Source organism: Mastomys coucha, unplaced genomic scaffold (assembly GCF_008632895.1).
Source record: "Mastomys coucha isolate ucsf_1 unplaced genomic scaffold, UCSF_Mcou_1 pScaffold20, whole genome shotgun sequence".
Classification (NCBI taxonomy): Eukaryota; Metazoa; Chordata; class Mammalia; order Rodentia; family Muridae; genus Mastomys; species Mastomys coucha.
The window spans coordinates 80,461,971-80,477,684 of record NW_022196903.1 but is presented as its reverse complement, the minus strand read 5'-3'; the positions used below and the strand labels follow the sequence as shown (position 1 = coordinate 80,477,684).

General features: G+C 42.5%; 1 protein-coding gene across 10 annotated transcripts in view; it reads right to left on the bottom strand.

Annotated features, from left to right (window-relative positions):
- Positions 1-15,714, bottom strand: part of Aak1 (AP2 associated kinase 1) — a 155,225-nt gene that overhangs the window by 45,232 nt on the left and 94,279 nt on the right. For all 10 annotated transcript variants that reach the window (XM_031382444.1, XM_031382445.1, XM_031382451.1 and 7 more), the window contains 7 exons: positions 13,759-13,880; positions 12,088-12,169; positions 11,263-11,395; positions 8,600-8,703; positions 7,400-7,479; positions 2,822-2,976; positions 1,508-1,806 (listed from right to left, as the gene is read on the bottom strand). In XM_031382444.1, the coding sequence (XP_031238304.1) occupies positions 1,508-1,806; positions 2,822-2,976; positions 7,400-7,479; positions 8,600-8,703; positions 11,263-11,395; positions 12,088-12,169; positions 13,759-13,880 (975 nt within the window). The remainder of the gene's footprint in view (positions 1-1,507; positions 1,807-2,821; positions 2,977-7,399; positions 7,480-8,599; positions 8,704-11,262; positions 11,396-12,087; positions 12,170-13,758; positions 13,881-15,714) is intronic.

The following is a 15,714-nucleotide window of genomic DNA, read 5'->3' as shown; positions in this document are numbered from 1 at the left end:
AACAAACAAAAAACCCAAAATAAGTAAAATAAGTAAATAAAAAACAAATGAAACAGACGACACCTAAGCCCACTGATGGTCAAAGACAACACTGGCCACCCACTGGAATGAACAGGAAGAGCAAAGAACTCCAGACTGAACTGATACTGAGCATGTCTCTGGAAAGCACCAGTTTAGGGCTGCTGAGAGAGCTCAGCAACTAAGGGCATTTGTAGCCAAGTCACCACCTGAGTTCTGGCCCTGGAACCCACATGGTAGATAGAACAGACTCCTGGGCTCAAATATACATACACAGACAGACAGACAGACAGACAGACAGACAGACAGAGTAGTGGAATATACCAAATGTCAAAGGGTAACCAATACAAGTTCAACTGAAAAAGAACAAGCAATTCAGTTTCTTAAAATAAATAAATAAATAAAAATGGCAGAGGAGATAAAAGGATGTAAAAGATATATCAGTCTCCCTCACTGTGGCTAGAGAGTTGGCTCAGTGGTTAGGAGTGCTTGCTGGAGTTCACATCCCAGCACACATGTAACAAATCAGGCATCCAGCAAATGTCTACAATTCTAAATTACATTTAGAGTTGATCCATCGCTCCTCTTGCCTCTGAGTGTTCACAGGTATATGTGCCCACATATATATGTATGTATACACTCATACAGACACACACACACAATGTTTTAAAAAAATAAATCAATCATTATAAAATATATATGTTCAAAGTTTAAAAATATGTAAAAATAATGGAAAATAATATATCCCAACTAAATGGAGTACACGAACCTTATTTGGCTACTGATCCAACCAAGGAAATTTAAATTATGCATCATCTGTGTCTTAGTCAGGGTTTCTATTCCTGTACAACATCATGACCAAGAAACAAGCTGGGGAGGAAAGGGTTTATTGAGCTTACACTTCCACATGTTGTTGATCACCAGAGGAAGCCAGGACTGGAACTCAAGCAGGTCAGGAAGCAGGAGCTGATGCAGAGGCCATGGAGGGATGTTCCTTACTGGCTTGCTTCTCCTGGCTTGCTCAGCCTGCTCTCTTATAGAACCCAAGACCTCCAGCCCAGGGATGGCATCACCCACAAGGGGCAATTGAGAAAATGCCCCACAGCTGGATCTCACGGAGGCACTTCCCCAACTGAAACTCCCTTCTCTGTGATAACTCCAGCCTGTGTCAAGTTGACACACAAAACCAGCCAGTACAATCTGAAATGGCTTACACTACTGGATACTGTGTGTTAACAGGACATCATTGTTATCCCCCTACCCCACCTCCTGTATCTCCTTAGAAAGTAGCTCAGTCAGTCAGGGTGTAAATTCCCCAAGGCTTGAGGACAAGTTTTGAGAGTTATTAATTATACTTCAATGTTTCAGTTTCTGCATCTGTGAGAAGCGATGACATATTGGTCAGTGACTCTTGGCCATCCCAGCACTTCCAGGCCTTTGAATACCAATATTCCACTGTACAAAGCAAGGGTCATACAGAGCTCCTTACCTGCTGAGTCTGAGCCTGCTGCTGCTGCTGTTGGTAAAAGGTGCCTGCTGGCTGTGGTGCTGTAGGCTGCTGAGGCTGTTGCTGCTGCTGCTGCTGTTGCTTGAGGAGGAGCTGCTGCTGGTGCTGGGGCGTGGCCTGGGCCTGAGTGGGCAGACCTTGGGTCTGGGTAGCTGGGGTCTGCTGTGGGGTGGGTGGAGCTTGTGGCTGCTTGGGTTGAGATGACTGAAGAGGTTGACTGGGTGTGGCTTGGGCTTTAGGTTGGGAAACACTGGCTAGAAGTCCAGCCTGATTGCTGGGTCCTACAATGAAAATAAACTCCATGTAAGGGCTCAGAACTCTACCAGACAAAAATGGCTTTCTGAAGCTTGGCAGTGGTGGTGCATACCTTTAATCCCAGCACTCGGGAGGAGAGGCAGGTGGATCTCTGTGAGTTCAAGGACAGACAGGGCTACACAGAGAAACCTTATAAAAAAAGGCTTTGTGACTTGCTATACAAGAAATGGCAGATGTAGGCAGACTATCCCAAGCTTTGTCTGTTCCTCACTATTTTGCCATCTGTGATGTTCTACTTGGAATAGTTTTCCACCTCTTGCCAAATCATGTGCTTCCAAAATTTCAAAGCCAGGTGGAACTGTAAACTTCAGATCTGCTTCCTGCAAAGGGTTTCCCTCACCCGCCATCTCATTCAGTCACCTAGCTCTGCAGTCAGCACCTCTCGTTCCCCTTACCCACGCAGCTGACAACTAAAACTAAACATAGACTGTGCGCCAGCTTGTGTGCCACAGCAAAATCATCCTTTGATATTTATGAGTAGTTTACACAACTAGCATCTGCATGCATGGCTCTATATGGATGGCCACCAAATTTATCAGAAATGGTTCCTGGTGAGAGATGTGATGGCTGTGATCTGTGACTTCTTGTTTTGGACCAATTCCCTTTATTAAAGAAAAGCTCACTCCCCTTGTTATAACAGAACACTAGAAAACAAAGGATGATAAGTACTCCAGTAAACACAGCATTAATAAAATATTCTGTGATTACAAAAAATAAGTAAGCCTTGTTTCTTTAAAAGCAAGGAGAAATACATAAGATAAATAGGGTGGTGTAGATGGACCAGAGATCCAATAAGAAAATAAATGCAGACAATAGGTTTCAGACGTTGAAGCTCCATCTGAGTACAGAGAGAAATTCCTCCTTGTGCAGCCACTGGCCACACACATTCATGGGCAACTTAGTGCATTATTCTAAAGAAGGCTGCGCCTTCTAACACTACCATCAAGAAGCAACGGAACAAGCTGCAAGCCAGTTACTGACCTGCAGCCTGAGGTAGGGGCTGAACAGTGGCCCTCTTACGAGGAGTCAGAGCTGGCTGAATGGGAAGGATTCCTGGGTTTGGCTGAGTCTGCCCAGCTTTAGGCCTCTGGCGGGGTGCGATTGAAGTCTCCGTGGTGGGAATGGGATCGGTCAGTCTAGAAAAGGAAAAACAAAACTGCTGTTAAAATGTGGGAAAATAGAGGGTATATGTAGAACATGAGATGTTTGCCCTTAACACCCCTTCAAAACATTCAGATTGGCTTAGTCAACACGTCCCCAAATGCCACTTCACCTACAAAGGCAAACACATCAAAATAACATATCTCTCATCAGCAACCTTAAAGCCAAGAAAGCACAGAATGATACATTCCAAACCCTGAAAGTACATAACCCTCAACCAAAATTACCATACCTAGTAAAGCAATCTTGAAAAGCAATGGAGATTCAAGGTCATTTGTCAGGGAGATGTGCAAGCACCATGATGCACGTATGGAGGTCAGAGGACAACTTTAGGTGTTGGTTCTCATCTTTTACCTAGTTTGAGACAGGGTTTTCCTTGTCAACGCTGCATGCACCAGGCTAGCTCATCTGTCAACTTCCTGCTATTCACCTGTGTCTGCCTCTCATCTCCTGGTTGGGGCATGCTAGGATTACAAACATATGCCCTACTGTATGCAGCTTCTTCACATGGGTTCTGCAAGTGGTAATTACCCACAAGGCCATCTCCCCAGCCCAAATAAGGACATTTTAAGACAAGCACAAACTAAGGGAGCTCATGAACACCAACCCTGCATGACACGATGGTACAACAGTGGCACAAACATTGGGGAGTAAACACCCACTCTTTGATTGGATTTAAGGTCCATTCTATGAGACAGAACCCACACCTGACACTCCTCAGGTGGCCAAGAACCTGACACTTGATAGGCCATGGCCTAGTGAAAAGCCAAGTACTATTATTCTATTAAAGGAACACAGCTCTAAAATGACTTCTAGTGACATTTTCTGCTATATACCAGTGTCTCACTCAGTCATCATCATTCAAGAAGCTGCCTCTTGTTACAGTAGATGGGAACTAATAGAGAGACCCACACCGGACAATGTGTAGAGTAAAACTGGACACTGCCCTAAATGGAATGTCTTGGTCAACCCCCTAACCTCAGGGCTAAGGAAGAAGAGGGAGGTGGAAAGACTCTAAGAGCCAGGATGGATGGAGGGCACCAAGAAAACGTGTATGCCAAGCACAACAGGACTGACAAACATACACAGTGTGTGTACTCTGCACAGGTTCAAGCCAGATGGAGTCCCAGCACTGTTAGAGGGAAATGGACATGATCTCCCATCCCTAATGGAAATACCATCTCCAACTAACAACCACTTGCAAAGGAAAAGTTAGTTTTCTCCAATGAAGTCTCATTGAGCATATAAACTACATTTAAGGGTAGGTACCATAGCCCAGAAGATAGCCAATACACAATGAAGTCAATAGTGTTTTTCTAGATTTGCTTTTTGGTCTCATATTGCTTTGTTTAGGCATATTTTGTTAAATCTTACTGGTCTTTTGCTTATATATTAATTATATTTTATTATTAACTAACTATACATAATTAATTATATATCAATATATTTTAATTTTAATGAATCTAATTTCAATAAAAATATTTAATTATTATATATTATGGTTTCCAATTTGTGTTAGTTTTGTTTTGTGTGTCTGTGTGTTTATGTGTTTCTTGTGCTTTCTCAGTTTTCTTATTTTTTTTAACTTGCCAATTTTTTCTGTGAGAGAGAGAGAGAGAGAGAGAGAGAGAGAGAGAGAGAGAGAGAGAGAGAAAGAAGTTGTGGAGTTGGATGGGTAGGGAGGTGGAGAGGATAAGAGAAGAGGTGGGGGAGGTGACACTGTGACTAGAATATATAGTTGAATTTTCACTAAAAAATAATTGAAAAAATAATAATTGAGCTACCTCCTTGGCCTCAGGTCCCTGAATAATATACTCTGGAATGACAAGTAAGTTCATTGAAGAAGTTATGGGGAAATGAAAACCTTTTTTCTTAGTAATAATTCCTTTATACTCAGTAAAAATGTTACTAAATATCCCCAATAAAAGGATTTAAAAGCTTCTTGGTAGACAAATAAGTTCTAGACACACTGACCAAAGTCTATAAACAGATATTTCTGTCCACTATCCATGTGCAGAGTGGCTGCCGCTGAGATCCCTGCACAGGAAATGCTGCTTCAAACTGACTCTGTCCAGATACTCTTGCACCAACACCAAATAGACTCTGGAGACCAGTTGGGGCAGTGGTTTTTCACACACAGATAGAACTTTAACTTAGTTAAAACTAGCTGTTATAATGGACTCTCTAGGAGCTGGAGAGAAGGCTCAGTAGTTAAGAGTGCTTGCTACTCTTCCAAACGACCTGAGTTCAGTTGCTAGCATCTTCACAGAATAACTCACAACAGTAACTCCAGCTCCAGGGGATCTAATAATGTCTTCAGACCTCTGTGGGCACCTGCAATCACATGGGCATGCCACCACACAGACCCACATAAACAAAAATAAATCTTTTTAAAAGGTAGGGGAGCTCTTTACAGTAAAAATCATGCAGATGAGTGACCCGAACAGGACAAATGGAAGAAATAAGCAAATTAGAGACTGTGATAGGAACACTACTTCTCAAATACACAAACTTTTGTTTTCCACAATAATAAATTTTTGGTTGGACACACAGTCATCTGAAGAAATGATCACATGGCGTAGACTCTTTTGTAACCTGAGATGGCCAAGCAGCAAGCTTTGACTATCTGGCACTTTCTAGGAGCCTTAAGAGATAATGGTCTCTTTGATTATTCCTTGCTTTTGCTGCTTTGAATATAGATCTGCCATATTAAGCCATAAGGTCATGATTATGTTGAAAGGTGGGAGAGTGAGAAGTATGAAGAAACCTGGGACCTGGAGCTTCATGAAGCAGAACTATCTGACCAGCTGTGATGGTCTGCATAAAATGTTCCTGACAGCCTTATGCATTTGAACACCTGGGCCTCAGTGGGTGATGCTATTTGCAGAAGTTTGGAGGTATGGCCTTGCTGAAGGAAGTACATCACTGGTGGTAGCCTTTGAGTCTTAAGGCCTTGCCTTCTTTGCAGTTGCTCTCTGCTTCTTGCATGATCCTGCTCCAGCTACTGTGCCTGCTGCTTGCTGCCATATCTCCTCATCATAATGGACTCTAATCCCTCTGGGACCATAAGCCCAAATCGAATATGTTCTTCTGCAAGTTGCTTTGGTTATGGTTCAGCTGATAAAAACATGTACTGGATGTGCAGAGATGCTGAGAGTTCAGTTCTCAGTGCTCATGCTGGGTGGCTCACAACCTCTGCCAATTCCAGCTGCAGCGGAGCCAATGTCCTCTTCTCACCTCTAGGGGCACCTACACTCATGAGCTCATAAATCTGCTTGCACATACACATATACAATAATAGATAAATAATAAATAAAACTTTAAAAAATACTCAGTTATCCAGTCTTTTGTTTACATAGTTTGTTGCTAGCATTTCCTGCCCATGAGAGGATGGTAAAAAAGAAGAGGCAGAGAACCTCCTAGTCACCCTCAGAATTTTTCATCTAAAATCTCTGTGAATATGTCTGGCAGACCCTGAGATATGACAGTTGTGAAAAACAATAAAAAGAGATCCAGTCCAGAGTGCCCTGAAGTTTTTCCTCCTATAGACTGCTCTCAGGTCCAAATCCCAATGCAAGGTCTTCAGTAGGAACTCCTCTGCAGGCTGACTGTGGGATGAGGACTTCTGCTGCCTTTCCTGAAATGGTATAGTAGTCTGGGTCATATCTACCCACTCGTCCTCTTCCTCTCTGAAGTGAGACTTGTACCTGACAACTATCATCCCAGGCTTTCCTGGCCTGACCCTGTTCCTCTGACTTGGGCATCTTCCTTTACTTGTTTAATCCTTTCTTGGAAGACCCTAGGTGACTATAGTGTGATTGGCTAAGACCTAGGGGGAATCTCTTTGTTTTGTTTGTTTGTTTGTTTGTATTTTTTGAGACAGGGTTTCTCTGTATAGCTCTGGCTGTCCTGGAACTCACTCTGTAGACCAGGCTGGCCTCGAACTCAAGAAATCCGCCTGCCTCTGCCTCCCAAGTGCTGGGATTAAAGGTGTGTGCCACCACTGCCCCAGGGGGAATCTCTTGATAGACTGCTTTCCTAATATGGCTGGAGCCAGAGAAGAAAGGAATGTGGAAGACTAGGAGATGAACCTGGTTACCCACTAGCTTGGAGATAGACTTGAACAATTCTCTACTCATAAACATTATAGTCTGGCATTGCCTTATCCTAGAAGGCCCCTGTATCCACTGCCATACAATGAACACATCTGTGAGGCTCTTGATTCCTTTCAAATGTAGATTTTATTGTATCTCTCTTGGCATTCCCAAAGAACAGTTTCTGCACAGGGAGAAAGAGCTTGCTTTCCTTTCATCTCACAGCCACGCAGGGCTCCAGCAGCAGGCAATTCAGCTGCAGCTGCCGTTAAGCACAATTCAAGCTCTTGAGGGCATTTCTTACCTGGCCTTTGGCTGGCTCTTTTTTACAGCTGCCTCACTGGCTTTCACTGGTTCAGGGAGTTTTGCAGGAATGGGAGAGTTCTAAAAAGTTGAAAGAAAAAAAAAGCATGTAGATTTCACTGTCAAGAAAAAGTAGCCTGAGAACAATATGATGGCCTATGGCAATAACCCCAGGACTTGAGAGGTTGAGGCAGGAGGATCAAGAAATTAAGGTCAGCTCGGGCTACAAAGTAGGATCTTATTTTTAAAATAAAAATTAAAACTCCAAACAAAGAATAGGTAGTTTGACCAGGGCTAGTGGAAGTAGCATCTGGGGTTTTCTAACACCACTTCTTGGCTCTCATTTCCCTGTTAGAGGGAAGGGAGACTGGAGAAATTCATTAGATGCATCAAGGAAGCGAAATGCCCAAGAAGAGCGAGAGAAACAGGGTGAACAGGGTTTTACCTCAGGAAGAAAGGCACCTCACTACTCTAGGAAACACCATAGACATGGAGCTCTCAGTGAGCTGTGGAAGGTGGAACTTGGTCACTCTGCTCAGAGCTCAATCCCCAGGCATTGGGGTGGAGGTGGGGGCTCTTATTGTTCAGTGTACCTTCTCAGTTTCATAATTAAATTCCACGGGAAAATTGTATTCTCTTTATAGTAGCTGCTTTGCTGGAATGTCCCAAGTGAATAAAGCAGGGGACACTGATATTGATTAAATCTGGAGATTAATACCCATAGTGACCCAAAAATATCAATGTCGTGCTGTTTATTTCCTTTAAATAGTATCATTTTCATGAACATATCACAGCTGTGGTTACACGTACAAGACCTGCCAAAGTTCAAGGTAATCAAAATTCCAGGGACTCCTGAGGCCCCACATTTCACTGAACTACACAAGTAGTTGACACCTGCTGATCCAGAGTCATTTTTCTCTGTAAATGTAAGAACAGTAGGAAGCCAGTGCTCAGCTAGATAGCCCCATACCTGTGGGCATACTGGCAGAACTAGCTGGACTCAGTAGATGATTTTTTAAAAAAGAAAAGAAAATGACAGGAACTTGGGAGAGGGGTAGGTTAGACAGGTCCCAGGAGTGTTGGGGGAGGAATAGGGATAGATACGATCAAAATGCATTGTTACATGTATGAAATTCTAAAAGAACAAATAAAAACATCCTTAAAAATTATAAGTCAATTTTCAAAAGCACCATTCACATACCTGTACATTTGGAACTGGGCAATCTTTCTTGAGTAGTTTAAATGAGAAGTAAGAAACCTGGTAAATATCCGGCCGTTTGTCGGGGTCTGGTTCCAACATATATCCTAAGACAAACATACATGTGCTTACTTCATAATATCCTAACAATTGTTCTTTCAGCTATGTAACTGAACTTTTCTACTATTAAATTTGGGTTGTGTTTTAAGATTCAATTTTCAGAAAATTGGACAGTTCAATTAGCCCTTTTTTTAGCAGGGGAAACAAGAAATAAACTCCTTGAGCTATAACAAAACCACTGAGGTTCATACCCTATGCCTGGAATATCAGGGGCTCACCTTCTAAACATAAGAATAATCAGCTTCATAGTCTAAGACTGAGAAGGTGCCAAGGCCGGGCATATTGTTTCCTACTTTATTACCTCTATTAAACAAACAACTACTGACAAATACAACCAAACTCCAAACTTTATGAACTCAGAGTTTGGTGGTCAACACTCCCTGGGTCTCTCTCTGGGTCTACAAAACAAACTCATGAATGTACTTACTATTCTTGGAGATATGCATATAAATATATGCACAGTAAGTGAAGGCAGTTTACTGCTTAAGTAATGAATGACCTGGACACTAAGTTCTGAAAAGATCTGTGAGGCTGAGGCTTTAAATGGCCTTGCTGAAGAGACAGGACAAGGGTTAGTCACAGGGAGCAAAGAAAGAGGCAGTCCAGGTGACAGGACAATGCCAACAAAGGAAAGCTTAAATAAAGGCCAGAAAGTGAACACTGCTATCTTGAAACAGGAGCCCAGGAGCCCAAAGGATAGTGCAAGATGGGTGCCTAGGTGGGACAGAAAAGGAATATGAAGAACCCTAAATACCATGCTAGGAATCAGGGCCTAATTGTGGGACCACTGACAAGCCACCGAAGTTTACTGAATGGGACATGAGAAGGTGACATCTTCTAGGAATGATCCGTGGGAGGGATGTGCTGGGGCAAGGCACCACGCCATGATCTACTGAGTTTGTAGTACTGTGGTGAGAACCATGCCAGCTGCTGAATGCAATACAAGCTCAAAGAGACTCAGTGTGGCTAAGGTCATGGCTGGTGCCTCCCTTTTGCTTGTTCTTTCAGATCCGAAGAAAATCTTCCATGTTATCTATCAAGGCCTGTATGGCAATACCACTAAGAAAGTAGAAAAGGACAATCTGGGGAAAGGAGTGGGGGGGGGGGCAACAAGAGGCTGAACTTGAGGCCTGCAAGTTTAGAATCTGCAAACAGCTTACACGCTAAATGGGGTCTGGAAAAGGTGTCAGTGCGACAATCACTCATAAAGAGCTGTTTTTTTTTTTTCCAACATGAATTTATTGATGCAGATGTTAGAAATAAAAAAATTGCCAGGGAGGGCGGGGCTTAGCTATCAGTAACACCAAGATCAGCTGTCCTCCCATACCTCCCTCCCACTTCCTTCCACACCTCTGGGGCTAGCACAAGATCAGCTGTCCTCCCATACCTCCCTCCCACTTTCTAGCACAGACCACTGCTTTGCCTATGCAAACAATCTGGCATCCCAAGGGCTACCTATCCTTTAAATTCCCTATCCTCCTAGTCACTAAGAAGAGTGTCACAGTGGAAATAATCATCCGGCTCCTTCTTGTGTAAAACAGGGACAATGACCCTTAAAATCTACAAGTTTTGCCAGGCTTGGTGGCACATGGCTTTAATCCTAGTACTCAGGAGGTGGAGGCATACAGATTTCTGTGAGTTCAAGGCTAGCTTGGTCTATATAGTCAATTCCAGGAAAAGCTACATAGTGAGACCCTGTCTCTAAATAAGTATGTAAATAAATAAATAAATACCCACCAAACCCACAGATTTTGAGAGCTAGGTGAGGCACAGGTAGGCCTCAACACAGGTCAGATGCTCTACCTCACTTCTCTTTCTCTCAGGATGTTCCCTGGCCAGGACTCAAATTGGGCAGCTCAGGATTTATGGTCTACAAGGTTTTTTCAAACTTAGCTACTAAATGTTTTGACCAGCATTTTTATGGATGACTTTTTAAAAAATTCTGTTTCCTTAGCATTTTAGTACATGTTCTGGTACAACACTTACTTTTCTCCCATCTGGTTAATGGATGTTAGTACATATGCTGGCTATGATAACACAAAGAAATGAAACTCTCTGGAATTTCAAACAAGACACTCAATTTAGATGCTTGTTGTAAAAATCTAGTGATAATCTAAATGAGAGGAAAAACCTGGCTCCATGGAGTTATATGGTCTTAATTATGCATTCATTCCAGTACCGCAATCACGCTCACTTGAGCTGCTTCCAGCTTCTCAAAGATGCATTTCCTATCCCGTGATGTGAGTCAGCTGGACTCTGAGCTCTCACACTGACTGCAGCACAACACAGCAGCATCATGCTGCACAGAGCACAGCTACCAGATCAACAATGTGGCTGGCTCAGTCCTGAAGCAGAGTTTAGTTTTCTAGCAAAAAGACCAACTTCTCTAGGCGAACACTGCTGTGCTACCACTGTTCCCAACAGTATCAGATGATTTCTTTGTCATTGCATTCAGCCTTATTCCTGGAACTTAATCCCTTTACCCTCCAATCCATTCTTGGTGATTAGAAATAAGAAATATAAAACTGGAAACTTGAAATACTTACTAATAAGGCAGTGCATATCTTGTGAATATCGAGAGTTATCAGGAATTGTGAAGCTTCCATCACAAATTGCCACCTGGCTCTCCCCAAATGGCAAAGTGAAGTAGCATAATTTATACAACAAACAGCCAAGAGCCTAAAAAAATAAGAAAGCACATTGCAACTAATGGTTTGTTTACTATAAAGCCAGTGATCTGCTAAAAAAGACCAATACTATCTACATTTACCAGCAGAAAAAACCCACATAGTATTATTATCTACACAATGCTTGAACTCAGAACTCATAGTGACAATCTAGTATCTGAGTCCCATTTTTATCTGTGATCAGAAAATGATTTCAACTGGTTTGTTCTTTAGAAGTATATCATACGAACAACAAGCTCTGGCACAACATGAAAAGCATACTGAAAAAAGTGTGGGGGGATTGTTTTTATTTTCCCCCCATATTCCAAGAGGCCATGGCTGTCCTCTCATATCAAGATCAGCATCAAGGGGATTGGAGAGTTGGCTCAGTGGTTAAGCACACTGGCTGCTCTTCCATTGGACCCAAGTTTGATTTCCAGCACCCACATTACCATCTGTAATCCCAGTTCCAGGGAATCCAACATTGTTTTCTGAGGACACTGTATGCACACAGACATACATGCAGGCAAAGCACACACACACACACACACACACACACACACACACACACACACAAAACAATAAAATAAAAGGATCATCATCAACGTTGGGCAATGCTGTGTGCTTGCTCCTGACTGGTTCAGCTCAGGAGTCCAGTCAAGGCTTGCTAACATCTGGGGTGTGGATGGCTTAGTTGACACATACCCAAATATCTGCCTTCGTAGTGATGATTTTGCCACTGTATAAGTTGACCATTTCTGGGGCTCGATAGGAGAGCGTTGTGTATCTACAATCAAGAGATCCATGTTTTATTAAATATATCAGTGCTATAATCAAGGAGCAATTTTTCTTTTATAGTACTAGAATCCAATTCTTGGGCAGCAATCTGCAGAAGAGCAAATTAAATATTAGTGCAGCTAAAATGAAACTTCTCCTTGCCAATGATATCATCAAATCCTCTCATAGCAGACTTTCTACGCCTAGGGCACTGGGGTATTCAGACATAATACACTAAATAAAGTCCTAAAAGCACCCATTTTAGGGGGTCCTCAAATGAAGACAAAATTTTCCCCTATAAGCCACTGTAGTCTAATGCTATATTTTGCTGATTCTTTTTAAAGAACTAATCCCTTAACCTGAGACTCAGAAGCAACACAAGCAGGTATTCTGAGCATGAGTCCTGTCTGGGGTGTTGATTTCATGTGTTCTTTTCTGGGAGGGGTGACGTATGTAGTGCATGTTCATGTGTGCCTATATATGTGGAGAACAGAAGCTAATGTTGAGCATCTTCCTCCATTACTTTCTACTTTACTTCTTGAGACTCGTGGATGAGTCTAGCTATCTGGCTTGCTCCCAAGTGATGGGAGTACAGACAGGCCCACCAGGCCTTTTCCATGGGTGCTAAGGATCCAAACTCTGGTTCTTACATTTGCATGGCAGGCATCTTATGCACCATGCCGTTATTCTAGCTCCACGATTGTGAGTCCTTTGATGCTAAAGCTACTTATCTTTGACTCTGGAAAACGGTAGGGTAAGCAAGAGTTCCAAGTGAATATCTTATGTTACTAAACACTCAACTATGCGTTCTTGTATCCAGCAGTGCTCTTGCCTTACGCATGGCTATCTGAGTGATACAAAGGGACAGAGGCTCACAATGTACAAGTGCAAGCCTTGCAGCTAATTTACTAGAAGCCAGAGTGAGTGTATCATGCTTGGGAAAACCCAATATTTCGGGCATGAGGTTCCTACAGGAGCCAAAATCTAAACTTCTTGTCAGGTCACTGATTCAGTAACTGTAGAGGCTTCAGTCACTCTATTTACCATAAATTCCAGTAGAGAGTGGCTGAGTTCCCCATGAGAAGGAGGTAACAATTTAGGGCTGTCTGATTCATAATGCCACAGCTGTGGCTTCCCTTGGAAATACCAGGATAGTTCAGTGAGTATGTCCCACCATTTAGCCTTTAGTTTAGAGACAGGGTCTTGCTATGCAGCCCAGGGCAGACGTGACCTTACGATCGTCTTGCTTCAGCTCCTGAAGCTCCTTGCTGGGGTTACAGGGATATAGTGTCCCTTCCCCACTGTCTCCAGCTACCATTCCTCCTTTTATGGATGTATGGCACTGTAAACTAACATAGGTGTGTAGCGTGACCATAGGAGCTTCGAGAAAGGGTTTAAGACTCTTCTGCATCAGCCCACCAGCTAGTCTTCTCTCCTCAGCTGTCAGGTACAATCAAACATCCCAAGAGTGGACAGTCTGCTCTGGGATAAAGAGTAACTGGCCTGCACCATTTCCTCCCCACTCTGCTGCACTGTAAACTAAAGAGAATGTGCTTATCTGACAAAGGACGAAACTCCAGCAAAGGAGAAAAGGCTTACTTCTTAATCTCATCTTCTACTGCATTGACTCCCTCGGCCTGTGGATTCTGGAATTTGTTGGTGGCACTTCCAAAGTCACACAAGACATAGTGGCCTCGGTCATGCAAGAGGATATTTTCAACCTGAAAAACATTCCCAAACCACCCAATCCAAGATGCCACTTAGTAATGGGAAAAGCTAGTTTCACAGTCACATAATAAAAGGTTTCATTTTTACAGTCTTACTGGTGTATACAAAGAAGTTATTCTTCAGTGTGTATCTTAACAGACTTGCCTCAACTGAAGAAAAAAGACACTCGAAGGAACAGGGTAAAACATGGTCATAGAGTCAGACAGGGAGCTGCACTACTGGAAAGGCAGGACCCCATTTTCATGGCCAGCTAGCTACAGCCAGCACATCTCTCACCTCTGTTGTAGCAGTGACAGATACTTTCAAATTCTTGCTCTACTCTCAGGTTAACAGCTGTCCAAGATCCCCGCCGCTTATCCAAAGAGCAAATGATCATGTGTGTGTGCCTTTCAACCTTCAGTACAAACGCTGCCTTCTTTTGGGAGTCTCTCTAGAACCTACTCAGAAAAATACCATTTCCCCATTTCCCTTTGGTGTTTCATTTTCCGTGCTATAAATTACTGAACTTGTAAGTAGGTATAGTAATGTCTTTATTACATTAGGTTAAGACTCTCAGAACTGATTTTTTTTACATTAGTTACTTTTCAAAGTGACATATGTCTAATGATAAATGAGCAGTTTCTCCATTAAAATCTTATTTGAGGGTTTGGTTTTTTTTAAACCTTTAAACAAAGGCAATCTTCTAGTACTAAGTAAGTTAAGAGTTTTAACTTAGTGGAGCTTATAAGGATCAAGACCTAGAGAAACCCTTATGACAATGCAAAGAACTCCAAAACAATGGACACAGGCAGGAGAGGTGGGGTTCTGCAGTTAAGAGCACTTGTTGCTCTCAGTAGGCACCAAGCACACACACAGTGAACAGACAAGCAGATAATATACATAATAAAAAATTCCAGGTTGCATGGCTATTACAAAGGGGAAAAAAAAAAGACCCTTGCTAGGCCCTGAAGACTGTAGATTCTACGGTCTTTCTCTTCAACCCTTCCCCACAGACCACCTTGGAAAAACAAAGGGAAGGAAACTATAAGCTCCTTAAGGACAAGCATCTCTCCCTCACAGATAGAGTCTTCTCCAACCCTATTAGATTTTTGGTACAGAAAATGTTGAGAGGGAAAAAAAAGGACATACTTCATAATCTGTTGTTCATGCACACCGGCACACATTCAAGGACCATTCATGTTCCAGCCAAGACCGGAGCCAAGCCCCCAAGTCCCTACTGGTTCTTCAAAAATATCTGACTGAGTAGGAATCCTTTTGTTCCTATTGTCTTATCTAAATCTTTCTCTTAATTCTTCTAAAAATGAAATTAAGCATATTTTAGTCTATATTTGCTAATTCTGATTATCTGAAATCTTGATTCTGCAGATTATTGCTTCCTATTGAATTTCATGTCTGATGTTACTGTGGTGAGTTTTAATGTTGTTTTAAGTCATGTCCTTTTGACCTTCACCCGTAGGAAGTCTTTAAGTATGTCGCTCTGCTGGAGAGGATCACGGTGATGCTAGCTGCTCTCCAACTGCACTCCTGACCTAGAGTTACGGAAAGGTGGGAGTGATGGCCACGAATCTGAGCAGATAGGTTCTTATGAAGAGTTCATCACTGCAGAATTATGAATGACTGGGACAGATTTATCCCCTGAAACAAGGCTAAGGCAGACAAATATTTCTATTATCAACATTTTAAAAAGCTCATCATTTTAATCTATTCACACAAAGATAAACAGTCAAGCTATACAAACTCACTTTAAGAATCCAAAATACGGCCGGGCGGTGGTGGTGCACGCCTTTAATCCCAGCACTTGGGAGGCAGAGGCAGGCGGATTTCTGA